Source organism: Ovis aries, chromosome 18 (assembly GCF_016772045.2).
Source record: "Ovis aries strain OAR_USU_Benz2616 breed Rambouillet chromosome 18, ARS-UI_Ramb_v3.0, whole genome shotgun sequence".
Taxonomy (NCBI): Eukaryota; Metazoa; Chordata; class Mammalia; order Artiodactyla; family Bovidae; genus Ovis; species Ovis aries.
The window spans coordinates 52,988,830-53,016,232 of NC_056071.1; the positions used below are offsets into that span (position 1 = coordinate 52,988,830).

Genomic DNA, 27,403 nt, shown 5'->3' on the forward strand with positions numbered 1-27,403 from the left:
CTGTAATATTGTACAGCTAAAGTTTTTTTCATGATGGCTGTGCAATTTTCCATCATAGAAATAAACCAGCTTACCTGTTCACATTTCTAGCCATTCTGATGTCCTTCCTGCCTTTTAGGGGACAGGTGGGCGGCACACAGTCCTAGGGTCTGTCATAGGCAGAGGTGGGGGGGGGGGTGACGTTTTATCTTGAATGGTCTGGTGTCCCTGTCCAGGTACAATGTCGTTTTCAAGTACTTGCTGAGTGTGCGCCGGGTGCAAGCTGAGCTGCAGCACTGCTGGGCCCTACAGATGCAGCGCAAGCACCTCAAGTCCAACCAGAGCGATGCAGTCAAGTGGCGCCTCAGAAACCGCATGGCATTCTTAGTGGATAACCTGCAGTACTACCTCCAGGTCTGTGTGGCGGGAGAAGAAGGAAGGGGTAAGGAAAAAACCCAGGTTGGCAGGAGTCACTGAAGAATCCTGCAGTTGGTGAAAAACTTTCTGAAAATCCATGGATTATATCACTAGGTCTGTTTCTTGGGCAGCATTTTAGAGGAAAGTAGAAATAAGGACCTTGACTCCTCATTCTCCTTCATCCACTCAGCAGTCATGCTATACATGCCCATTGAACCTAGTTTGCTGTAACTTTTGGGATCAGGACTTAACCAAGTCAATCAGTGGTGGGAATGAGCGGTAGGAGGCATCTGCCAAGACACTGGAGGTTGGTAGGGACAAAGAATTTCCATTTCATCGCTCAGGCACCTTAATGTCCTTGAGTCCCTAGACTGAGCAAGGTACTAAAATGATTTGTGTAACTGTCTCAAGGTAGATGTGCTGGAGTCTCAGTTCTCACAGCTGCTTCATCAAATCAATTCGACCCGAGACTTTGAAAGCATCCGATTGGCTCACGACCACTTCCTGAGCAATCTGCTGGCCCAGTCCTTTATCTTGTTGAAACCTGTAAGTAGAGCTGGCTGCTTCCTCAGACTGCTTCTAGCCTGACTGATCACTTAGACACTGACTTCGCCAGGATAGGGGGAACTGTCGTTCAGCAGCTATTCGGTCTGTCTTTAAACATTTTTAACAATCTACAATGGACAAAAACTAACAGGGAATACTAAAAAGGAACTTGAAATGTCTTTGAATTTCTGAAATATTATACCATGGGACCTGGTGAGCAGCTATAGATAATATATGCTTACCCCTCAGAAGGAAGGATTTTTGTTTCTTGTGGCATGTGGGATCTTAGTTCCCCAACCAGAGATCAAACCTGTGCCCCCACTGTGGTGGAAGTACAAAGTCCTAACCACTGGCCTGCCAGGGAAGTCCCAAGAAAGAATAATTTAAAGAAATTTTTAAAAAGCTTTTATGATACCATAGAAAGACTAATGGAAAGCACATAGTTTACTTTCTTAGCAATCTTTCGGATCAGGATGGACCAGTTTGGAACTTGTTTTCAGATAGCTAGAGTAGTGTCTCCTATGTATGTGTCTGTGTGCCTGTGTACATACATATATCGTATATCTCCTTTAGGGAGGTTATTCTCAACCTTGGCTCCACATGAGAATCATCTGGGAGCTTTTAAAAAGAAATCTAGGCCCCAGAGCACGTACATTAGTAGAACCCAGGCTCCAGTTGGCACCAGTCTTAGCGCACAAACTGATTCCAGTTCAAGGATAAAAAAGGCAAAATGATTAAAAGGACCCCTGGTAGTGTTTTGTTTTTTCGTTTTCCTAGTACTTTCTGATAGCATGGTTATGCCTTATCTCTGACGGGAGCTAATCGTTACTTCTCAGTCACACTCTTTTGTTCTGGCATTTGGGGCCATTTCTAAAGGAGAGTGAGCTCTATAGATAGATGCCACTCTGGAGGGTTCTGCGAGTTGGAAACACCAAGAACCCCTGTGACAGGGAGACTGTCCTTACACAGTATGAGCGTCCTTGCAGAAAAGCAGAGTATCAGAGCAGGTGATCATCAACAAATATTTATTGAGTGCTTACTGTATGCAAGGCACTGGGGATACAAAGAGGTATAAGTCATGGCTCTGCCCTTAAGGAGCTCACAATCTAGTTGGAGAAACAGGACTTACATACATCACAGATCATTAACACCACAGGGGGCCTGAACAAACGCCAAGTGAACAGTACACACAATACAGAGAGGGAGGCAAGGGGTCGCTCAAGGCTCCAGTGGGGAAGGGGGCACCGCGGGGACAGGTACAAGGAAAGTGCCCCAGGCACAGGGAGCAGCACCGGAAGCGAAGCTCAGCGTGGGCGCACTTGGTGGGTCCGAGAGACGACGACTGTTTATTGTGGCGCAGGTGGAGGTTTTGTGCAGGGCCTTTGCCCACAAGGTGGGAACAGGTTAGCTCTTACTTTCCCGAATCTTTCACAGATGTGTCTTCCTTTTTCTCCTAATGCCAACTGTTTCCTGGGTAGGTGTTTCACTGCCTGAATGAAATCTTAGATCTCTGCCACGGCTTCTGCTCACTGGTCAGTCAGAACCTGGGCCCACTGGATGAACGTGGGGCTGCCCAGCTCAGCATCCTGGTAAAGGTGAGTCAGCCTGGCCACTGGCCGGGTGCAGCCCCATCCAAGGGACACAGGTGGTTCTGCACGTGGGGGATCATGGTCTTTTCCCCAGTACACACACACAAATAACAAGATACAAAGGTAAAAAATGTTTTATCAGTTTTTGAAGCAGGTAAGTATGTGCTGCTTTGGTGTTCAAATGCAGTTAAGCCCCAAATGGTTTATTAAGCTGCCAAATACACACTGGCTTTGTCCCTGCTTTCTAACATCCAACCTCCTTACTTCCTTGAACTGAACCCCCTATTTCACCGAGATTATAATTATCTGCCTGTAACACAGGCAGGTCTATGTTATCTGAAAACACAGGTTCTCGCCAGCCCAGTACACAGCAGAACATACTCATTTAAAGCTGGCTGCTAAATTCCTACTGAGAATAAGAGTACTTTCATGGGAAATTCTGTGTTCTGTGGACTCGGTACAAAGAAGTCATTTTTGGAGTCAAGAGAAATGGGACTGTCGGAAGGCCAGTTGGTGCTGTGGAATTTTCAGGGAGACTTTCCCCTCTGCCCCTTCACTCCACATGGGTAGCTGGCAGATCTAAGAGGAATGACACAGCTAGAGTCCTTCTCTCTGCAGGGCTTTAGCCGTCAGTCGTCCCTCCTATTCAAGATCCTCTCCAGTGTTCGCAATCATCAGATCAACTCGGATTTGGCTCAGCTACTCCTACGACTAGATTATAACAAATATTACACCCAGGCTGGTGGCACTCTGGGCAGGTAAGAACAACCGCCTCTAGGGCGTTCAGTGGACTGTGTGTGGCTGTTTAACGAACTGTAGAATTCCGGAGTTGGAAGAAGACTTCAGCCATCATCTAGTCCAAACAAAGAAAGCAAGGCTTGGAGAAGAAAGAGGCTGTGTCTGATCATCAGAGAAGATTATTTTCCAGTAGAAGTTTAAGTAAATACTTAAATTCCTGACGCCGAGATGGACTTTAAATTCTTGGCTAAGTTGCACACTGCTCTGCTGGAAGGCAGCATGGCTTCAGTTCCCAGTTCTGACATGAGCCAGCTGCTCAGCCTTAATGCCCCTTACCCCCAGCCTCCTTGACCCTCAGAGCTTTTGCTTCTGAAAGGAGGGAACCACTGCTTCACACTCTAAACTTTTAAAAAATCTAATAGTGTTAAAAAAAATCTAATAGATTCAGTCGTAGGTGGCTTCTCCAATGTCTGTCTCATTCAAAAAAGCACTTACTCTTTTGCTCTCTGAAATGTCAGGCAGAGTCCTCCTAAGTGATTTTAGCAAAAAGTTTTAATGAGATTGTCTAGATCACAGGTTGCCCCAATTCGTACTTTTTTGAAGAAAATCTCGGGAACGCATGATATTTTGATCCAGCTCTTTTTTTCTTTCTGTAGTTTCGGGATGTGAGAATTTCTGGTCCACAACCTGAAATAATCCCACTGCATTGTGACAGAAGATTCAAAACAAACATCCCTTTCTCTCGCCGGCCTCCGTACATCTGCAGCTACTGGAAAAGCTCTGACTTCTCTCCAGAAGCCATTACTGAACATCCACGGGTGCAAGTCCTTCCCCTGGTTCCTGTGTGGGAGGGGCCCCTACCCCACCCCCGCGGAGTTCTCAACTCACCACAGAGGACTTGTAGCTTCGGCCCACCGCTGACCAGGCAAGGTCTGTTAACGTTGGGAACATTTGTTGGAGGTTACCTACTACATGCCTAGGTACTGTTCAAGCTTCGAGAGACACAGCAGTAAGTTACACAGCTCAGAACATTATATGGCTCATGTGAGAAAGGAATTATAAACAGGTCGAATGCTGGATGTTACCACTGAGCAAGAAAAACACCAGGTAAGCTAGGTTTCCTCTTTCAGAAACTGAAATGGAGAGTCTCCCATCCTTAAGGGTCGTCAACTGTGACTCTGAAGAATTCTACCAGTAACTTCCAGTTATTTCAGACTGTTAAGAATGTTTTTGTTTTTTTTTTTAACAAAGAGAAAAGGGTCCTTACGGAAAAAAAAAAAACAAAACTTAAAATGTCAAATACTCAAAGATGCAGGTCTGATTATCCCTTATTAGATGAACCACAGGAGTAATATGCCCAGCCATCAGTGATAACCATCAATCTTCATATCAGTATGAGCCAAAATAAATATGCATTGGACAGCTGCCTCCAAACTGAAAGATAATTCTGGCTTCACTCAATCTGGCCCTTGTCCATCCCTCTTCTACCACATATAGATGTCTATCCCCTGTAACTGTTAGCTAAAGATGACCCTTCCACTGCTGCCTCTGGAGCAGAGGTTAGCATTACTATGGCCAGCCTGTTTTTGTAAATAAAGTTTTATCAGCACACAGCCACACTCATTTGCTTACCTATTGTCTACGGTTGCTCTCATGCCATCATAGCAAAGATAAGTAGTAGTGACACGCCAAATGGCCCACAAAGCCTAAAATATTTACTATTTGGCAGGAGGAAAAGAAGGTATTAGAGATTTAAGCCTTGATTTAGAGAATGAGAGGACATTTAACAGGGATGATGCTAGGAGTAGAAAAGGAACAGCTTCCGACTGTGACAGTAATAAAATTCTGACCTCTGACTAGAGCTGCTAACATTTTCAAGTGTTATCACTGTTTCTCGTGTTTATCCTTGCAGCAAGTCATCAAGTTTACAGTCACCAGCCATTCACAACATTTTTAGCTCTGAGAGTATAGCACCCACAAGTCAGCTGTAAGTTCAACTCTAAAGAGATTTGTTTTTCACTGCCAGAAAACTAAGATATGTGCCCAATTCGACTCAGCTTTTGGGACAACTATAATCTGGGCCTATTATGAAATCAGATTTTGGGAAGTACTGAATTTTAGACAACCCAGATTAATCTTCTGACAGTGATACCACAGAAAACTTATAAAAAATTCACTGTCTTACTTTCCTTGGCCCCGCTGTCCTACAGCAAACAAATCCACTGAAAACTGCAGAGAAGTTACTGTGTTTGTCTTGCTATTTGTTCTGAGATTAAGCTCAAAGAAATGGATGAAGAAATCCCAGTTACTACAACCAAAGAGATTCAACATTTATTTTATCATAAAAGTCCAGCAAATAAAACTATATACAAGATCCATGCAAGGAATCCAGTTACACACAAGACACATTTAAAACCTGGTTAAAACACAATCGCCACAACAGCAGGGAATAAAACCGGTAAGACCAAGTATCCTTAATGAGAAACATAATCGTGTTTATATTTTGGATGCTGCTTGAATCCAATCCTCTCCCCAACAATGAGGCACTGGATCACCCACTCTTGTGACACCACAGGCAGCTGCAACGCTTCAGCACACTTCAGCACAGAGGCTGGGCACGAGGGGTCCGTCACCACCACGTCAAACACCCCTAAAGCAATATCTGCAGGGGAAGGTGGACGAGGAAAGGAGACTCAATTTAGCCCTCCAGTAAAAAGACAGGTAAGCCTTCTCACCAGTATATCCCACTCTGCCCAAATTAAAGCCCTTCAAGTCAAACACAGTGCCACTGATCACAAGCAAAGTGGAAAGCTGTGCTCACTATATGCTGGCCTTCTATTCAGCAAGTACCCAGTGGACACCGAGAGAAGCACAGACAGCCCAGTACTTCCTTCACTCATGGTGGCTCACCGTGTGAAAGTACCATTTTTCATCTCTTAGACCTTATGTGTGTTTCTATCAGGCCTGAGACTTAGAGCACCAGGCCTAAGAGCTACGGACATCCTTGGCTCAGTAACACCACACACACTTTCCAGGTACCTTTGTTATGGGCACTTGAATGGTGCTGCTTCACAGAGGCTGCCCCCCCAGTCATGAGGATCTCGGACCAGAGCTCCAGGAAATTCTGCTGTTGGTCTGATACCAAGAGTACCTTCAGATTCTGGAACGGGTTTTCACGGGGTTGCCTACAGAGGAGTTGGAAAAACAGCATGATAAATAATATCCAACAACAGCCTTTCTGCAGAGAGACTCGGGTACATCTGAATGCTTTCAAAAGCGCTGCTGAGGGCATCACCCCCTTCCCTCTTTCTTTGAATGACGTGTCTTCACGTCATTCTGCCCCTTCTGATTTCCAGATTTATCCTGAGCCCCCAAATCAGTCTAATCACGTTCCTGGGTCTATATTTTTAAATGTCTTGCTTAAAACTTAGTCCCCTCACCTGACAAGTTGAGAATATTGAATCTACATGAAAATCTCACACGTTTTTAAAAAGGTCCCTAACCATAGGTCCCTAACTCTAGGAGAACAAACTAAATTGCAAAAATAATCTCAAACCCAAATTCTGTCATGTATCCCATGATTATTCCAGTTTCTAGAAATACTTACTCTCCCACTGAGATTCTTTCCCTCTGGAAGCTTGTTGTCTTCCTGTCTGCTGTTCTAGACAGGCGCACAACTACTCACCAATCCAGAATCCTTTGCTCCTCAAGGCTGTACCCAGCTGGCAGCAGGTAATTGCGGTAATTCTGGAGCTGGTTGGCATGGCAGCTGTCATGGACCCAGACATGAGAAACACAAGGAATCCCACTGGCAAGGCACAGGAAGTACTTCCGGGTTCGACAATGCTGATCCGCAATTAGGAGACACTGGTAGGCTGTGTTACACTGGAAGAAAAGGCACAAAACCAGTGGGTCTGGTGATGACTATGGAAAGCCGCTTAACAGCTTCCTTAATGAGTCACAGGAAACAGTTGAACACCTCCAGATACTATCCAAAATGTGACTGAGTCCGTTGTCCTACCCAAGGCCTCTTCTCTCACCCAAGCAGCTTCCCTAGATCATCTCCCTGCCTCACCTGCAGCTTTCTGGGGGTCTAAGTCCTCAAGGGACAACCACACCCCATGCATTTAGCCAGTACCGTGAAAAAGATTTCCATTAAACACAAATTTTAATCTGCTTTTGTCCCAGCAACAGAACCAATCCTCTTAAATGTAACCCAAGATTCTGACTTCTCTTCCTTGTACATTGTAAAGGTTCTATTTTATGCAACAACGTTTTGGCAGCATCTCAGTTCCCAAAATCTCTACCAACTCTATCCAGCCGCTTCTTGGTCCAGCAAGTGGACTTGCATTACTGCCTCCCCTGGGAAGCTACACAAAAGAACGCCTTACCTGGGCTTCATTGAAGTCTTCAAGAATGTAGCCAGCTCCTGCTCGAAGCTGGCATTCTGTGTACTGCTTGTTGAAAGGAGGAATTTCTAAATATTCTATTAAAAAACATAACCAAGTTAATAATCACTACCAGGTGGTTCATTTGCCACTTTATGCCTGCTTCTTACTGTTCTCTTTCCTACTCCCCAGTTATCTCCAAAATACTGTATCCCCATGGCTTCCCCATGGGCCAGAAAGACCTGTCACGAGGCCTATGAAATGCTGCCCAAAAAGGGATAGGAGGAGGAAGGGTGGGGAAGATGAGAAATGGAGGCAGGTCCTAGGCCTGAGAACAGCAGAGGTTTCTGCACTGAGAACGTGCCCAGGGACCGACGCACCCACTTCCCAAACTGCAGCCCTCCAGCCTGAGTAGCCCTTACCATCAGGAAGTTCTTCCTTCTGTCTGCCCTAATCTCTCTTGCAGACTAAGCCTATTCCTCTAATTCTGCCTTCTGTGGAGATGAAGAATTCTAAGAAACTCAGAATCCAGCAAGACTGTTCCTCAGTTTTGCCCTGGCATCCTTGGCCTTTATCAATCATGTCACACTTTTTGGCACCAACACTCTACTGCTGAGTCACTGCCAAGACCCCCAAGGTCCTTTATTTTTCTCAAGACTCCTATTTTATGTCTACTTATCCAGAACTGTTTCTAGTCCTGACCTGTTTAGCTTTTAATCCCCATCTATATTTCCTGCATTTGTGTAATCAAATATTACCCTACCTTGGCAGTCCATGTCTAACTTTTCTCAGTTTGGATTTAATTTCATTTCTGACTTCATGAGTGGCCCTGGTCAATGAGAGGCTAAAATGAACAGATGCAGTCATCGTTTAAATCAAGGATGAAGGGACCTAACTCTGAAGTCAATCCCTGTGGCTGATGGGCCCCTGATAATGTGCCACCTAACGAGATCAGGTGCCATATTCTTAATTCATTACTAAATATGTCTCACACGATGGATTCAAATATTTTACTGAGCTCCTGATACAAATAAAAGAGATTCCTGGCTATCTGCAAGACACCACATCGTTTCTTAAAAGCTAATTAGTAAAGGATTGTTCTAATACAAATGTCCCCTGCTTCCTGAGATCGTGGAACCTCTAAAATATACTATATACCAAAAATATCAAAGATTCTGGTACTGCTGGAGCAATGTGCAAGGATGAAGGAGCAACATAAAGCAGACATTCATCGTAACTACATTTTCCACAATGAACATGGCCTGCTCCCTCTAAAAAAAAGGTCCAAATTCCTCCTCACTTGAGACAAAACCTATCCCTCACTCATGCTTATAAGAATGAGATTAAAAATATTTGATATATCTGCAAGAGGGGATGGAAGGAATTCTCAGGTTTGTAAGCTCTCACACAGGCTCACAGATTTTTAAGGAATCTGACAGTCTGCATCTCATACCAAAACAAGTTTTCTTAGGCATTCTGTATCAACAAAACATCTAGAGAGCTACATTGTGAAGTCCTAGTCTAGGAAAGGGCTAGAAGCGTACTGGAGAATGAAGACTAGAGTCCAGCAATATTGTGAAAACAAAAGAAACTAAGACCACAACATGGTTCTGATACCTTTATACCCAATCACTTATGACCCAAATCAAGCTACATCCTTGGCTAGGAAACCCCTCACATACCTGAATTCTTTCTGAAAAACTAGGCCTGGATCACACTCTTGAAACCCCTCCACTGAACACCTGCTCCCACACCTTAAAGCCTCAATATTGATAACCATTTATGTATCTCCAATAGGATACACTTCAACCGCAATTCCCTGACCACCCTCCCCATGTCCCCACACAGATCTCCACAGAGCTGTGGCTGGTGAGATACAGTTTTGGTTAATTAGGAAAATCAGCCACACACCTGAAGTGCCAATCCCAGATCTGCTGGTGCTGTTTTCTGATAACCATGTGCCCTAATTCAATTTCCCTCCTGCGAGGCCCCACATTAGTGAGAGGGCTGACTTGTAGAGCATCCTTCCACTTGGAGTGGGCCTCAGCAGGCACACATGGACACTGCGCTGCTGTCACTTAATTACAAGGTATGTTTGTACCTGCCCAGTTTTCTCACCTAGATCACATACTCTTGAGACAGTTTAAATAATTTTTACCTCTCCCCAGTGCAGCCTTCACTCAGACCCTAAGAGACAACACAGAAATGCAATATGTAAGGTTGAAGAGATATACAAGAGGTGAAAAGGCCTAGAGGCTGCTTCTCTGAAATCACCTGGGACCCTGAGCCCACCCTTCCTAGCCTGACAGACAGACTCAAGAGAAGGAACTTCATTCCCACGTATGTCATCTTGGGCCCAGAGAACAGCAATGGGAAGCGGGGCAGGGCATTCAGAAACCTGACTGTACTGGACAAAATGGAGTTCTAAGTCCCAAGTCCACCATTACTGTGGATAAGAAGCAATTATTTGACCGCTCCTAGCTTGTTTTCTCATCTGTAAAATGGATAAGACCTATCTCCCATCTGCCTCACAAGGACTATTTTGAGGAAATGCTAACAGAAATTCTGTGAGAGTAGTCTGTAAACCACAAAGCAAGCAGGGCTGAACTAGCTCTCCCTGACCCTGACTCCAGCTGCCACGGGCCCTGCCTCCTCGACATGGTTCATAAAGTGAACGGAAAGGGCACATGGGTGTGAGAGCCCCCAGGGCTTCTTAGGGCCTTACCCTCCTCTTCCTCGCTGCTTCCTGTAGGACCATCTGGCAATTTGGAGCGGCTAGCCAACTTGTCGCTTGTTGTGGCCATGGTGAGGAGGAAGGCATAGCCCAGAAACAAGGTCTTGTTGAGGGGCAGAGGCCCTCTCTGCTCTTCCAGGGCAGAGGGCTCACCCAGGTTGTCGCCACTCTCACAGGGGCTCACAAACTCTCCTGCGCCCACCGCACCTGGGAAGGACAGAGGCACAGGGTACAGACCACGGCCTGGGCACAACAGGGTGGGCAGGCAATGTCCTGCGGAACTTTTCTGAGCTATTAACCAAAGACCCATCCTATGGGCAACCACCACTGGCAGTCCAGTGGTTAGGACTCCATGACTTCACTGCCAAGAGCCGGGTTTCGATCCCTGGTTGGGGAACTAAGATCCCGCAAGCCATGCCACTTGGCTCAAAAAAAAAAAAAAATTTTTTTTTTAACAGTGCAGAGGAATTCTATGTATTTAAATTTTACAGTCATAACAATGTATACACTGTTTTCACAACTAGCATTGTTTTTATAGAACCAAATCAAAAGCTTCTGAAGTCACCTGAAGAAAAGGTGATTCTAACACAAAGTGAAAGTGAAAAATGATTGGAAACCTTCAGCCCACATTCCCAGCCTAGTGCTATTTTGAGGCAGCCTTTAAAAGAGTGGGTTCACCAAGAAATGTCCCCAGCAGATACTTCCCCCGTCCCTGACCCTCACCAGAACAGTGCACAGAATCCTTGGTAATAAAGTGCTTTTATGTGTTGACAGAACCATATCAAAACAGCCTGCTTCACCTGCCCCAGTTTCCAGCACCTGGGAGTGGGAAGTGAACCAGCCAGTCCAGGACTCCCAGAACACCCATGCTTGGAGTGGCCCAGTAAGTCCTCGAGGAAAAAAGCAAATACCTGGCATGGAGAAGCTGAATCCTGGCTCATTGGGAGGCTAAGATGACAGTCAGGTTATGCCTCCCTAAAATAAAACCAGCAGCAAGAGAACAGTCTGATGTAGCATGCACAAGCCTGGACTTCACAGTCAGAATGCCTAAGTCTGATTTCTGGATGACTGTGTCACTTTGGGAAGTAAACCAACATTCTGCCTTAGATTCTTCAACTAGAAAATGAATTCTAGCACCTGTAACTCACAGAGACTGTATAAGGTAAAATGTATGAAGTACTGAATTCCATGCTTTACATACCCTGAAACACAGCAGAGATATTAAACAGATACGGAGAAGACACAGGAAACAAAAGTGCCAGGTGCCAGGACATGCGACGACAACCAACTTCCTCAGTTTGCTAGACTAAGACAGCGCCCTGGGGCAGACAGCGAAGACTCTGCCTGTGTCTTCAGCATCCACAGAGGCCACGGCTGGGTCACAGCACAGACCCAGTAAACAACAGATGGACTGAACTTCTATAAACATGCAGCTTTAGGGACCGGAAAGGAGTTGTTTGGGGGTCAGTATGGAAAGGGGAGATACAGGCTAAGGTACCAGCTTTCAAGAGGACATGTGGGAAAGCCAGGGGATCCTGAGCACAAGGGAGAGGGCAGCAGAGCTTCCAGAGGAAGACGGTGCCAGGTAAAGGAAGAGGTCCAGAAAGAGGTGCACCTCCTGTGAGTCTGCCTAAAATCCATTACATTTCCTCCCTCCCAGAACCGACACAGGCGTTGAGGGATGTTTCCCATCAGAGCCTGCCTTCCTTCCTGGCACCCGACTGGGCTCTGCTGGGAGATGGAGAGGTGGGCGTGTGGGGGCGCCAACTCAGTAATCAGGAAGGAGCCCCGCTCATGCCAGGCTCCACCTCTCCAGCAGCTGACCGTGCATTCCGCCGAGGTCTCTGGGAGAAGGGGGTAAAAGGCAGCGCTCACCAGGTTTCACAGTGGCAGATTTCCGGCCTCGCTTGGCAGGGGACCGCTCCTCTTCAGAAGTGACAAGCTTTCTTTTACCCGAGGGGACCCCCGTGGCGGCACGAGGGCTCTCTGTGACCTTTCGGGTCGGGGTTGTACTGCTGCTGCTGGAAGTGGTGGGGGTGGCTGGGGAGCTGATGTTACTTCGCCGTTTCCGTTTCCCTTCCACCAAATTGTCTGCAATACAATGAGCCAAAGGCAAGTCATCTCCCATGGTCTGAGGCCCTGACCTCTAAGAAGCTGATCACAGCCTGATTTAAAAACCACCACACCCTCTCCTTCACCTCCCACATGGGCAGGAAGCCTCTTCCAAGGCCACCATATTTTCTGTTTCAGCTTCTGCCATGACTAAAGTGTGTTTGGTCCTTTATACAACTGGGGAGGCCAGAAAAATCTGAGGACTTACTATTGGGTCCTGGCAAGGAAACAAGAGACATGCAGTGGCTCCTGATATATGGGAGTTCATTTCCATCTCATAAACCACAAAGGAGTAAGACTGAGGGAAGCTTTACTAACTGCTCTAAAGCCACCACTCTGCCCACAAGCAGGCCAGGGGTCCGTTGGCAGTAGTTCAGGAAGCCAAGGTCTTACCTAAGCTGATATCTGCTGCCTTGGTGAGAGGCGTTACTGCCTCATATGGGCCCAGGCCATACTGCTCTCTCAGCCTGTTTCCTTGCTCCAAGGACAAGATGACAGCCATCCGCTTATACCACTTCCTTTGGCCTTCTTTTTCAATGCTGTAGTACAGCTCTCCAGACTCCTTCCTGTGCCCTTTTACCACTCCTGGGTGGGGGGAAAAAAAAAACACATAAAAGCAGCTTCTTTAGGCTGCTCGACATCTACTGAGAGCAGGCCTGAATCAGGGAGTTATAGGAGGTCCAAGACAGGACGGAGGTTAGGACTGAGCAAACTCCTAGCCATCAGGCCCACACACCACCACCACGCAGGATGCATGCAGACACCATCCAGGGATTGGAACATGAAAGTTCCCAGCAGCAGGGACCCTCTAGTTATAAAATTAAGCTTCCTAAAGCCAGCCTTTATGGCTTGTTAGCAATTCAAATGGTTCTCAAAATGAAATGCATGTGGTTTCTTAATGGTCCCATTATAACTTACTAAACCTTCCCTTCTTCGTTTGTTTGGAGGCTGGATGACAATTCTTGAGTTAAGTCACAGATGAAAGATGACATCATTTCAAGAGAAAGCATGTGTCTGTGTAGCAAAATCGAAGTAGAAATACAGAGCAGAGAAAGGAAGGAAATAAATCCTGCCTCTCCCCGCTGAGCTTCCCTCTGTATTATCTGCTTCTCTGATCTCACTCTGATTCAGGACCTAAAGACAAGGCCTCCAGATTAAAAGGAATTCAGTGTGGGGCACAAAAGCACACTGGGCTAAAATTCAGGAGATCTGAGTCTAGGCCGGATTCTGTTGCCACCAAGCTGTGTGATCGTGGGCAAGACCTGTTTCCAATGCTATGAAAAAGATGCCTATGTAAAGATAAATACAAATATAAAAACAGGGCACTAATGGGAATACTTTCTCATTTGTATGAAGAGAAAAATCAATGTATTCTTTCCTGTTGGCCCAGTGCTTGAATGAAGGGCTAATAGAAACCCACAGCATGTACCAAGGGGAAAAAAAAAAAGGAGAAAGCAGGCCTTGGTTCTCTCTTTACCTCTGCCAGAGTCACTCTCTCTCCCCTTGCTTGTTCATCCCCTGGCTTAAATCTCTATCACCACACTGAATCCTCAAGAGCACAAAGAAGGCCAAGGTCAAGAATACCCTTCACACTAATGAAGAGGTCTAGTCTAACATCAGTAGACAGCCTCAATAAATGGGACCCAGAGTCCCCTTCCCCTGAATGCCACAATTCACGGAGGGTAGAAAACCAGCTCTGTCTTAAGAGAGAAAGAGGAATGAATGCATTTGACACAAACAATGTAAGTCACAGGCCATAAAGATCTCAATCCATGTGCTACTGATGCTAAGTGAAGCTAAGTGTTACCCGGAACTAGAAGGGGAGGTGGTTCATTTAACAATAAATAAAGCGGCAGACAGCAAACTACTGAGGAGTCCAAACACAACAAAGTCTGAAGAGGCTTCAACCGACGCATTTTTGCCCACTGTACCCCATCACTGTTCCCAAAAACCCCATTAAAGAAGCTTTTAAATGGCGAGCTCAATGAAACATGTATCTCCAAATCACCTCATAGAAAAGAGGCAATACATTCAAAGAATGGACACATGAGACAGTCGTGACAGACAGAAATCTCTCACCATCACCAGTACAGGGTACTGGCTGGTTTAGTTTAAAAAAAAAAAAAAAAAAAAAAGCATGATTTTTCCAAACCAGAGAGTAAGCGGTGAGTGTGCAGACATACAAACGCAGCACTAACAACTTTTTCCCAAGCACAAAGATCTTAATATATCTGCCGCTCTCACCAACTTAAGGTTCCCACCAAGAAAGGCAGGAAGTTTACAAGTCAGAGTTGAAAGAACAGAAAACGGCAAAGGAAAACACTAACTGGAGAAAGCTGGCGAACGTCACCCTCACCGCCGATGAAGGTGGACATCGCCAGAGGTGCCCTGGCCGTCGCCTACCCCCTCCCACACACAGTGCCGGGAGAGGAGCCTGCACTGCTGCAGCATGCTTTCCAGAAACTCACTAACGCCAACCTAGCCAAGAGAAAACAGGAGACAAACCCAAACTGAAGGACAGGCAAAAAATACCTGACCAGTACGTACTCCTCAAAACCGTCAGGGTCATGAAAAACAAGAAAAGGTTCAGGGAGTGTTACAGATCCGAAAACAAGAGATGTGTGAGGGCTAAAGGCACTACAGAAATCCTGAACTGGATCCTGGAACAGAAAAAGGACGCGGAAAAGCTGGGGAAATCACGTCAGGAACTGAGTTAATGGTAAAGTGCCAAGGCAGATTCTCATCCTGACACAGGTCCCAGGCTAACGTAAAATGCTGACAATAGCTGGCTGAGGGGCACAGGGGCCGTCTCTATGCCATCAGTACTCTGCGTGTTGCAGATGCTGTGTGTCTATACACTCTTTCCAAACTACGAAGTTTATTCAAAAATTAACAAGGGGAACAAAGAACAGCAAAGCAGCCAAGGGTGAGAGCGTGCAGTGTCGGGAATGGAATTCCTGACTAGAGGGCACAGGAGAGCAGAGGCTGGAGGGAGTGCTGCTGGTGGTGGAGGGCCATGGAGGTGCTAGGAGGGCTCTGGCTGCTTCCAGTACCTGCACTGAAATACTCATCCTCCGAGAGGGCGGTCACTTCCGTGTCCAGGGGGATGGGGTCACACAGCAGGATGTCTTTGCCCAACACGTCACACTCGTACCCATCGTCAAAGAGCAACTTATACTTCCCAGCTCCAACATCTCGTGTGATTTTTCCAGAGTAAAAATAGCCATTGGATGACCACTTGGCTACAACACGGAGCCCTACAAAGCTGTTCCCTGGAGAGGAGGCATCTAAGCCATCTGAAGGGCCAGCAGCAGTCTGGAATGGAATCTCAGGAGAGTCACTTCGACGCAAAGCACCAGCACCCGTGTCTGCCCGTCTGCTGGAGTCTGGCGCTCGAGGCACAATACGGGTGAAGGATTTATCGTCCGGCGACATGCTAGGTGAAATGTCCTCTATGCCCAAGGGGCCAGGCACAGCTGTTTCCCTAAAGTGAGATAAGAGACAGGCAAAGGCAGTGAGAAGGAGCCAAGAGCAGTACGGATCTATCAATCTTCCCACTCCCCTGGCCATGGGTGTCCAGCCCGTTCGCTGCTAACCCCATCGCAGGCAGAAGCCTGGTGTCTCAGGGGCCTCACTCTGATCCCGGCCCACTCCCCAGTCAGTGTGGGCCCCTCTTCTCCCTCCTGACACCCCACATACTCTCTGCTCCCCTCTCTTCTCTCTACTCCCTTTTTCCTGAACAAGTCACAGACTAGTGTATCTCACACTACCCGGGTACCTGGTTCCAGTGGTCCGAGAAGGCGGGCGGCCCCTTCGCCCGCGCCCACGAGGCGTGACTGGAGCCTTCCCTGCCTGTCTGATGCCAAGGCCCGCATCACCATCCTCCTCACACACTGGCGTCCCTGTCTGACTGACCCCTTTTCTAGGACTAGAGAATGAAGACAGGTTAGTCTGAGAGCGCCTGCTACTGGATCCTTTCTTCACAGTCTCCCCTTGGTCCTCAGACTACGTGCCAGGCCACCAAGGGCTGAGCCTCCAGGGCAGCAGGAAGCTGGTCCACACACCCACCACCAAATGAGCTGGGAGCGAGAGTTAGGACAACAAGTAAAGGGCGTCCTTCTACATGCCAGTCTAGACCCTCCTGACAAAGCTTCCTACTGCTGCCCTCAAAGACAGCACATCCACTCCTGCCCTGCCTTCGCTTGTACTTCAGGCTCTGGGTACCTGTAGAGGAAAACAAAAAGCTAGGGAACGTGTCAGGTTGGGGCCACTACCCCAAACTTCCTGTGCTCCCAACCAAAGCACCCACAAGCTGCAGAAAGTGGGGGGCGAGGGGCAGGAGCCTGGGCCAGCATTCCCAAGGTCCCCTCACCTGTTTTCCAGTTGCTCAGGAAGTCTACCTCCCACAGGGCCCCACCCTACCTCCCATGCAAGCCCCAAACAGGAGAGGAATGAAAAGGGGAGGAGGATGGGGGGACTTCCGGTGACTCCCCTTTTCCCGTGATATTAACACGTCAGCAACCCTGCCCCTGCAGTGGCTCTCTCTCTGGAGACCCTGTCTGCACCTCAGCTTTCCTGGGCCTCCTCGGGAGCTGGGCAAGGCAAACTCGGCAGGTTCTGTCCCGCTTGTTTTCCCTTTGAGTTGTCCGGCTCCTCTCCCCGAGCTGCCGCTGCTGTGCATGGCAGACAGGCTTGTCCCACTTGACGTGCGGTGTAAGCTGGAGGCCTTGGAGGAGAAGGAGCTGACGTCCCCCAGGTCACCCGAGGAGCCACCAGTCTGTGAAGGGGAGACTTCCGTCTCACACTCCTGACACTCTACAATCGGCTCTTCGGTCTCCTGCAAGGAAGAAAGGGTACAACGGCTTAGAAACGCCACAAGAACATAATGCTACTGTGATGACTGGACAGTCCTAGAGGGCGAGAAATTTCAGTTTAGAGTTGGGAATTAGGAAGGAACTTTCTGGAATAATGGAAATGTTCTGTATCTTGCTTTGAGTAGTGGTGACATTGTCAAAACCACTGAACTGAACATTTAAGACCTGTGCATTCTATAGGGAATATATACTTCAATAGAATAAGTAAACGAAGGTGGTACTAGATCAGGAGGAGGGGACCTCTATTACTGGAGCTAAGTTAAATCATCTTTTTACTGGACAAGTTCACAACCTTTGGCTGCTGAGATGCCAGCAAGGATTCCAACGCAGAGAAAAGAGGTAACGCTCTAGGTGAAGGAAGGCAGGGAAGCAGGCAGGTTAGAGGGGGAGAAAGAGTGGTCAGGAGCCCTATGGGTACCTGATTACAGCAGTGGGTGGCCTGACAAGCTGTTTGAAATTAGGTATTTCAATACACGATTAAGGAAATTAAAAATCACAGGCAAAAACTGATATATAATGGTATTACTGTTTATAAAAATGAAGACCAAAAAGATAGTAAGCAAAATATTTGAATTTCTGATACCTACAGAGGAGAGGAATATCAAACTGACTCTATCTCACTCCCGTGCCTGCTCTGATGGACTGGTAGTGGTTGCCTGGAGCTCAGTCTGAAGCACCCTCTGAAGCTAATGCCCAGGCTTAATAAGGAAAGGTTCTAGAATCGACCAGCAGTGTCCTCTCTGGGCACAGAACTGAGAGATTACAGGGCAGCTGCTGCCCATCTGCCTTCCTTCTATAGACTGTCCGTGCAGGACCATGCTGGCTGCCAGAGAGAAGATGGGAGAGACAAGCAGAGGACAGACCCCCGCTCAGAGAGTGCACTGTCTCTCTGGGAGACGGTACTCAACGTGCACAGGCACACACATTTAAACACTACTGCTGATTAAATGATGATGTTTGACTCCTTTCTTGAAAATCTCTTCTCTAAAATCTATAAAGTCACTCTTCCTTCTTTTCATTCTACCTGTTTAGCTAGCTCTACTTATATTTGTTTTTGGCTCCTCTTCCTCAGCCTATTCATTTTAAATTAGTATTTCCCAGGAGTCTGTTCTCACTTCTCTCCTCACTCTTCGTATTTTCCTTGGCCAGTCTTACACGACTTATTCTGACCTGTCTACCAACAACACAATGATGACTCAGCTCTAAGCTCTCAGATACAAACGCCTACTGAACTCTTACCCTTGGATATACCAGGGACACGTGTATCTTAACCCCTCTAAAACTCAAACTCCTCTCCATTTCCTTGCCTTCAATGAATCCTGGACGACCCCAGTGCCTCTCACATCCCTTGCAGCTCTCTTTAGCAGGGGCTGATTTTCCTTAACCAAACCTCAACCCCTGATTGGGGAACTGAATCCCACACGCTGCAGCTAAGAGTTCACATGCCACAGCTAAAGATCCTGCGTGCAGCAACTAAGACAGCACAGCCAAACAGATAAATAGAAATAAATATTAAAAAAAAAAAAGAATTTGGAGATAAGAGGCCTCCTTGCTCCCCATTGCCATTAACAGATCATTTCTACCTCCCTACTTCTTGCTCCTACCAAACAAACCATTATCTGTGGTTCCGTTAAACTCTCTCCTTACCTCACCCACACCCTCCCAATCCCTCTCATGCATGAATACCTTACACCTGGTTCACAGCCTCCCCGTCTCCCCCTATTTTCATGATCATTTTTGAGGCTAACAACCAACAGATGACCCATCCAGCAACAAGCTTTCCTGATCTAATCACACCATCAACCTTTTCCTCTCCTCTACCCCAGCATCTTCATTCACCAGCGTTATTACCAGAACCTGCACCATCTCCAGAAATCTCACCCCTCTCCATTCACCATCTCCTATCATTTATCTCCTACTCTAGCCAGATCTGAATCAGCATCATCTGCCAAGGTCACTGAACTAAAGCATGTGTTGGGAGCCCAGAACTTAAGTCAACTCCTCGTGAACATAGCAAGCGAGCAGGGGCAAGACCAGCCCAGTGGGCTGGAACTCCAGGTGGCTTCTCAGTTGGAAAGGAGACCCAAAGAGCAGCAGTGACCTACACCTGCTTTTGCAACTGTTTAGTGTTAGGTAAAGACGACCAGGACCCCGAAAAGAGTGTCTAACAGGCTTTCTAATGGCGAAGCACTCCCGGGTGGGGTTCCCGGACCCGAACGAGGCAGGTCGAGGAAGTCCACGCCCAGACCGTGTTGTGGGTGGCTTTTATACGCTCGTTGGAGGGATGGTCAGGCTAGATGGACGGGGGTTCAGATAGGTCGCGGGCTGACAGGTCCTTCTACGTGGCTGGGGTGGGGCGGCTTTAGCTGGCAAAGTATGCTGTCATTGGTCCCCGGGATCTGGGAGGCTCCTTCCGTTAGAGACCTCCCCCCGCCCACCCCCAGTGGGGGAGAGAAAGGGCGGCCCATCATGGCCCCCCGGGGTCCGACCTTACATTTAGAAGTTCAGGCCTTGTTCTTATAATGACTTGGGTCCAGGCTCCAAGTTGGCCTGTTAAGATCTTTTTAATGTATTTGCTTGTTCTTTTTCCTGTGTGTCCTTCTTCCTAGATACAGAGGCCACAGTAAGACAGAGTAGCAACCATCTTCTTTCCTGGATTTATCCTCCAAATAGCACAGTGCCTGCCACAGAAGTGGCTCTAAATAAATATTTACTGAAGGAAGGATCTTCTCTCATAAACCTGTGTCCTATTTATATTCTCCCAGTAAATGGTACCGGGAGAAGGCAATGGCACCCTACTCCAGTGCTCTTGCCTGGAAAATCCCATGGATGGTGGAGCCTGGAAAGCTGCGGTCCATGGGGTTGCTGAGGGTTGGACACGACTGAGCAACTTCACTTTCATGCACTGGAGAAGGAAATGGCAACCCACTCCAGTGTTCTTGCCTGGAGAATCCTACAGAAAGGGGAGCCTGGTGGGCGTCGTCTACGGGGTTGCAGAGTCGGACACGACTGAAGTGACTTAGCAGTAGCAGTAGCAGTAAATAGTACCACCATCTATCTGGCTTCCCTAATGGTTCAGTGGGTGAAGAATCTGCCTACAATGCAGGAGACAGAGGAGACGTGGGTTCGATCCCTGGTCAGGCAGATTTCTGGAAGCGGAAATGGCAACCCACTCCTGTATTCTTACCAAAAAAATCCCACGGACAGAGGAGCCTGGTGGGCTACGGTCCAAACGGCTGCAAAGAGTAGGACATGACTGAGCAACTGAGCACACATCTATCTGCCCTAGCAGAAAGCCCAGGCATCATATATGGTCCCTCCCTCTGCCATAACCCCTGCGGTCAGGAATTCAGCAGCCCATCAGTTTCACCTTCTGTATGTTTTTTATGTATTTTACATCTGCTTCACTCCTCTCAATCCCTGCTGCTACTGCCCAAATTTGACACTCGCTGCCTCTGGTCTGAACTTTGCCTCTAACCTCTCCTGTTCCAATCAACTGTTCCACTGCTCCAATTAGGCCTTCCCAGTATGCAAATCTGAGTATATCATTCCTTTCCCCCAAATTCTTTAAAGGCTCTCCATCACATAAAAGATAAAAATCTTAAAAAAAAAAAATCAAAGATAAAAATCGAAACTCTGGTATACAACCATGGTATACAAAGCCTCGTGCTCTGGGCCCTGAGCAACCTCAAGAGCATCCTCTCTCCTCAGTCCCCACCCTTTCGTTCTCGCTGCATCCTGAATACTCATTAAGCACGCCACAGAGTCTACAACACGGGCAAGCGTCTTCACTCTGCCTCCAGCATCCTCCGCCCCTGCCCCTTCTCTGCCCCACTCCTGAGCACACATCTGCTGTGAGGCCTCTCAGCCGCCTTCAGGTCCACTCACAGGCTCTACGCCCTCTTTCTAACACAGCTTTCCCACCTCTCTACTGCAGCGACCACAGTTCTGGATTGCTTGCACGCCAAGTGTAAGCTCCTAAGAGAATAGGGACCCTGTCTTTTTATCTTCATAGTACTGCTAGGAACACAGCAACAGAGAAGTTGCTGGTAAATAAATGAATAAAAGATGATAATCAAAGGCTACAAGAGATGAGGGGAAGTTCCCAGAATCCTCTGACCTTGACCTGTCCACTTTCACATCTTTAGCCTGGCTACCAACTGGACTGTTCCCACCTGTGTTCTCTTTACTTTCTGCCTCTGTGCCTTTGCCCCCCAAGGCTTCTTTTTAAATGGAATGTCCTTTTCCCTGAATCTCTCAATATCTAAAACCTTCAATGTTGAACTAAATTACTTTCTGGCCCTTACCCAAAGGATTTGTCAAAATTCCCTTCAAATGAGTTTCTTCCTCTTCTCAACTCCTACACAGACCTTCCTTTTGACACACGTCCCTGTCACTCTTAAGAGACTGCACACTGCAGCAGTCAGGAAGGCAGGCTCTGGAATCAGACTGCCGGGAATAAATGCCACTTCCTCTGTTCATTAGCTATATAGCATTAAGCAAGTGAGTTTAACTTGCTATGCCTCAGTTTCTTGAATGTAAAATGAGAATTCAGGGTACTTCATACCCTAAGGTACTTCATACCTTAGTTGTAAGAATTAAATTAAGGTAAATCACTTAAAAGTCCTTAGAATAGTGCCAGGCATATAGCCAGTGACCAATAAATGTTCAGTTCAGTTAGTTCAGTTGCTCAGTCGTGTCCGATTCTTTGTGACCCCATGGACTGCAGCATACCAGGCCTCCCTGTCCATCACCAACTGCAATAAATGTTAGCTGCTATTATTATTTTATTTAATTACAGCAGTGTTTCCCAAACTATATAACACAGGGATATAACAAACATTACTGTAAAAAGTGTTCAATGGTCAAGTAAGTTTGGGTTACACAATAAAATAAGTATCTTTACTGTAAGACTTCTTAAGGTCTTTAATGTAATATGCATTGTGAATTCCCACAATGGGGGAAGGGATGGTTACAGTTCTTGGTGTTTTCTCAAACTTAATATTTACGACCACGGAATTTTTTTCCCTCTCAGAATATCTAACAAGCCTACTGTTTCCAGATATATACTTTATAAAGCCTCATAAATGAAATAATGAATAGGTGTAACACTTAAAACAGCACCTGGCACAGACTTCAGAGTAGACTACAACAGCTACAAAACCTTGTCATGAAAGCAAACTGTTTTTCTGTAAAGCTGCTAAGTTCGTAATTTCTCCAAAATGGTAATAACATTGAAAACAATTTTGTAAACATAAAATTGAAGGTAGTGTTCCAGTTCAAGATGGTGGAGTAGAGGAACATGCACTCATCTCCTGCGAGAGCACCAAAATCACAACTAGCTGTTGAACAACCATAGACAGAAGGACGCTGGAACCCACCAGAAAAAGATACCCCATGTCCAAAGACAACGACGAAGCCGCAAAGAGACGGTAGGAGGGGCACACTCACTAAAAAATCAAACCTCATACCCACCGGGTAGGTGACCCACAGACTGCAGAATGGTAATACCAGAGAAGTTCTCACACTGTTGTGAAATTTCTGAACCCCACGTCAGGCTTCCCAGCCTGGGGATCCAACAAAGGGACTGGGAATCCCCAGGGAATCTGACCTTGAAGGCCAGTGGCACTTGATTATAAAGACTTCCACAGGACTGGAGGAAACAGACACTCCAGCCTTAGAGAGCACAAACAAACCCTTCTGTGCATCAAGGCTCAGAGCAAAGGAGCAGTGAGCCCACAGGAAACTGAACCAAAGCTACCTGTTAGTGTGGTAGGGTCTCCTGTGTAGGCGTGGGTCAGCAGGGGCTCACCACAGGGACAGGGGGGACTGGCAGCAGCTGTCTGGGAAGGTCCCCTTTGGTATAAACCCTCTTGGAGGTCGCCATTAATCCTACTACCATAGAGCCCAAGGCTGGATCACCTCAGGCCAAACACCTATCAAGGACTCAACCCCACCCATCAGCAGATAACTGGATTAAAGCTTTACTGAGCAAGGCACTGCCCACCAGAGCAAGACCCAAGTGTTCCCATCACCAGTCCCTCCCATCAGGAAGCTTACACAAGCCTCTTAGCCTCCTCCATCAGAGGACAGACAGAAAGGCAAGAATAACCACAATCACACAGTGAGTAAAACAAAACCACATTACAGAAAGTTAATCAGCATGAAAAAGCAGAAAGTTATGTCCCAGATGAAGGGACAAGATAAAACCCCAGAAAAACAAATAAATGAAGTGGAGATAGGCAAGGCTCCAGAAAAAGAACTCAGAATAATGATAGTGAATATGATTCAGGATCTCAGAAAAAGAATGGAGGCAAAGCTTGAACAGATGCAAGAAACATTTACCAAAGACTAGAAAGAAACAAAGTGAAGTCGCTCAGTCGTGTCCGACTCTTTGCGACCCCACGGACTGCAGCCCACCAGGCTCCTCCGTCTATGGAATTTTCCAGGCAAGAGTACTGGAGTGGGTTGCCATTTCCTTCTCCAGGGGATCTTCCCAACCTAGGGATCGAACCTGGATCTCCCACATTGTAGACAGAGACGCTTTACCATCTGAGCCACCAGGGAAGCCTAAAGACCTAGAAAAACTAAAGAAAAAACAAACAGATGAATAATACACCAGAAGGAATCAACAGCAGAATAACTAAGGCAGAAGAACAAATAAATGATCTGGAGGACAGAAAGGTGGGAATCACTGCCACAGAATAGAATATAGAAAAAGGAATGAAAAGAAATGAAGACAGCCTAAGAGACCTCTGGGACAACATTAAATGCACCAATATTCGCATTATACAGATCCCAGAAGGAGAAGAGAGAAAGGACCAGAGGAAAATATTTGAAGAAATAATAGCTGAAAACTTCCCAAACATGGAAAAGGAAACAAACAAACCAAGTCCAAGAAGCAGAGTCCCAGGCAGGATAAACCCAAGGAGGAACACACTGAGACACACAGTAATCAAACTGACAAAAATTAAAGACAGAGATAAATATTAAAAGCAACAATAGAAAAATGACAACATACAAGGGAACTCCCACCAGGCTATCAGCTGGTTTCTCAACAGAAATTTTACAAGCCAGAAGGGAAAGGCATGATATATTTAAAGTGATGAAGGGGAAAAACCTACAACTAAGAAGACTCCACCCAGCAAGACTCTCTTTCAGATTTGATGGAGAAATCAAAAGCTTTCCAGACAAGCAAAGTTAAGAAAATCCAGCACCACCAAACCAGCTTTATAACAAATGCTAAAGGAATTTCTCTAGGCAAGAAACACAAAAGAAGGAAAAGACCTACAGAAAATAAACCCCAAACAATTAAGAAAACGGTAACAGGATCATACATATTGATAATTACCTTAATTGTAAATGGATTAAATGCAACAACCAAAGACATAGACTGGCTGAGCAGATGAAAACATGTGCCTGTATGCATTTCCACTTACTTACCACATCACTCTGCTTGACCTCCCCCCCAAACTGTATGTAATTATTTTATATTTACAGTTAATCATGTTCCCACTGGAGAAGGCAATGACAACCCACTCCATTACTCTTGCCTGGAAAATCCCATGGACAGAGGAGCCTGGTAGGCTGCATGGTCCATGGGGTCACGAAGAGTCAGACATGACTGAGCGACTTAACTCCCACTTTTCACTTTCCTGCATTGGAGAAGGAAATGACAACCCACTCCAGTGTTCTTGCCTGGAGAATCTCACGGACAGGGGAGCCTGGTGAGCTGCCGTCTATGGAGTCGCACAGAGTCGGACACGACTGAAGCAACTTAGCAGCAGCCATGTTCCCATATGGCTTTCAACTGTAATTATATTTTATTTTTTATAATTATCTTTTGATTATGAAAAATGATAAACATCTTTTACTATTGTGATTATGTAACTATTACTCATCTAATACCACTGTATCATGATTGGTCAACAGAAAAATTATGTAATTCTGTATCACCTAAACTACCATTTAATAGAAAAACCTGTAATCACTTTTTAAGATCCATATGCATATCAGAATTACCTTGAACTATTTTGAAAACTACAAATATCCAGGTATTGCTTTCTTTTTTTTTTTGCCAGAGGTCCAGATATGTTTCTAATGGGCAGCCACATTTAAAAACGACTAGACTATATGAGGATCTTTTATCTAGTTTGTTTCACTTTTTCTGTTTCATATTTAGTGCTCTTATTTCATTCAGTTTATGTTTTCCAATTTCTCCATCTCCTTTTTTTGATGTTCTTTCTCAAGCCTTTATCAGGCACAGCAGAAAAGCTTTTGTATACATATATGTAATATATATATTTTATAAAAGGTATGAACTTTTGCCTAACTAAAAACTTTATGACATTTTGATTCCACTTGTTTGATTTAGCATGACTAGAATGCTAGATTTCTAATTTAAAAAAACAGATATACAACAAGCAACAAAGGTTTACTGTATAACACAGGGAACCTAGTCAATATCTTACAATAATCCATAACAGAAAATAATTTCAAAAATAACAAATGTATATAAGAGAATCACACACACAAAAAAGAATTCTACTTTCTGAAATTTAGTAATGTTTATTTTCTTGTCAATTTTTCTAAATGTCCTATGGACATCTAAATAACAATGCACGAGATACAAAATTTTAAATACATTTCTGTAGGATACGCTTAATATAAATTATATTTAAATTATTGACATCAAAGATGCTCTTATTTTTTCTGCATACGTCTATGATTATGTATTTTTTCTTTTCCCTTATATTTCTTCTGATATTTGCTTTATGTATCTTTCTTTCTTATTAAAAGTGTCTAATGGTTTATGATGTCGATCTTCTTTGGGAAATTGTACCTTTTATCATTAAAAATATTTATCTTTGTTTCATTTAAAATAAATTTTTTTAAAAATTGAAGGTAAACCAGCATTTTAAAAGAAATATTTCTGTCATCTGGTGTATAATAAAGAATATAAGACAATTTCTCAAACTAAAATTAAATACTTTCTGACATGAGGGCCATAATGGCCCATTAATGAACAGCAGCAATAATATGTTCCACTTAAACTATTTACCAGTTTAATTCTCCCAGAGCGCAATCTCCTATATGGCTAGCTGCCAGAATTAAAAAAGTGCTTGACTAAGGAATAAAATACCTATGTCTCTTGTCAATTAGTAAAATGGTTCCTGCAGGAACTTCCCCAGTGTTCCAGGGGTTAAGAATCCACCTGCCAGTGCGGGGACCCGGGTTCCAACCCTGATCCTGGAGGATCCCACATGCTACAGAGCAACAAAGCCTGCAAGCCACAACTGAGACCGCACTGTAGAGCCCTAAGCTGCAACTGCTGAAGCCCGCATGCCCTAGGGCCCATGCTCTGCAGTAAGAGAAACCGCCACATCTAAGAGTAGCCTCCACATGCCACAACCAGAGAAAGCCCACGAGCAGCAACGAAGGCCCCGTGCATCACATAAATGAACACTGAAAACGCAAAACATAATATTTTATCAGTGTATGCACCAAGATATTAACATGTGGGCTTCCCTGGTAGCTTAGCGGTAAAAAAATCCACCTGCCAACGCAGATGGGCTCGATCCTTGGATCAAGAAGACCTCCTGGGGAAGGAAATTTCAACCCACTCCAATGTTCTTGCCTGGGAAATTTCATGGACAGAGAAGCCTGGCGGGCTACAGTCCATGGGGTTGCACAAGAGTCAGACATAAGTAAGCGATTAAATAAGAACATTAACATATGTACCGGATATCAACATATGTACCAAGAAAAAAAGTGCCAGATCTTTAATTCTAGAAAATCTAACCTCAGCCACTGTTGGAGAAGGCAATGGCACCCCACTCCAGTACTCTTGCCTGGAAAATCCCATGGACGAAGGAGCCTGGTGGGCTGCAGTCCATGGGGTCGCTAAAAGTCGACACGACTGAGCAACTTGACTTTGACTTTTCACTTTCATGCATTGGAGAAGGAAATGGCAACCCACTCCAGTGTTCTTGCCTGGAGAATCCCAGGGACTGGGGAGCCTGGTGG

The 27,403-nt window shown here is 45.8% G+C and overlaps 2 protein-coding genes across 13 annotated transcripts in view; one reads left to right on the forward strand and one right to left on the reverse strand.

The window, feature by feature from the left end:
* Nucleotides 1–5,130, forward strand: part of TUBGCP4 (tubulin gamma complex component 4) — a 43,425-nt gene extending 38,295 nt beyond the window's left edge. The window contains exons 14-18 of one of the 4 annotated variants that reach the window (XM_060401854.1): nucleotides 216–397; nucleotides 812–942; nucleotides 2,421–2,537; nucleotides 3,150–3,289; nucleotides 3,926–5,130. In XM_060401854.1, the coding sequence (XP_060257837.1) occupies nucleotides 216–397; nucleotides 812–942; nucleotides 2,421–2,537; nucleotides 3,150–3,289; nucleotides 3,926–3,938 (583 nt within the window). In that variant the 3' untranslated portion in view covers nucleotides 3,939–5,130. Of the gene's footprint in view, nucleotides 1–215; nucleotides 398–807 lie in introns of all 4 variants that reach the window. The other 3 variants (XM_004017929.6, XM_042235348.2, XM_060401855.1) reach the window with 3 other exon arrangements.
* Nucleotides 5,131–5,574: 444 nt separating this feature from the next.
* TP53BP1 (tumor protein p53 binding protein 1) overlaps nucleotides 5,575–27,403 on the reverse strand; it is a 69,318-nt gene continuing 47,489 nt past the window's right edge. For 5 of the 9 annotated variants that reach the window (XM_060401841.1, XM_042235340.2, XM_042235339.2 and 2 more), the window contains 10 exons: nucleotides 17,069–17,340; nucleotides 16,282–16,431; nucleotides 15,557–15,987; nucleotides 12,897–13,088; nucleotides 12,267–12,482; nucleotides 10,383–10,598; nucleotides 7,661–7,755; nucleotides 6,955–7,154; nucleotides 6,309–6,454; nucleotides 5,575–5,931 (listed from right to left, as the gene is read on the reverse strand). In XM_060401841.1, coding sequence (XP_060257824.1) covers nucleotides 5,744–5,931; nucleotides 6,309–6,454; nucleotides 6,955–7,154; nucleotides 7,661–7,755; nucleotides 10,383–10,598; nucleotides 12,267–12,482; nucleotides 12,897–13,088; nucleotides 15,557–15,987; nucleotides 16,282–16,431; nucleotides 17,069–17,340 — 2,106 coding nt within the window. In that variant the 3' untranslated portion in view covers nucleotides 5,575–5,743. The remainder of the gene's footprint in view (nucleotides 5,932–6,308; nucleotides 6,455–6,954; nucleotides 7,155–7,660; nucleotides 7,756–10,382; nucleotides 10,599–12,266; nucleotides 12,483–12,896; nucleotides 13,089–15,556; nucleotides 15,988–16,281; nucleotides 16,432–17,068; nucleotides 17,341–27,403) is intronic. The other 4 variants (XM_060401844.1, XM_060401843.1, XM_060401842.1 and 1 more) reach the window with 1 other exon arrangement.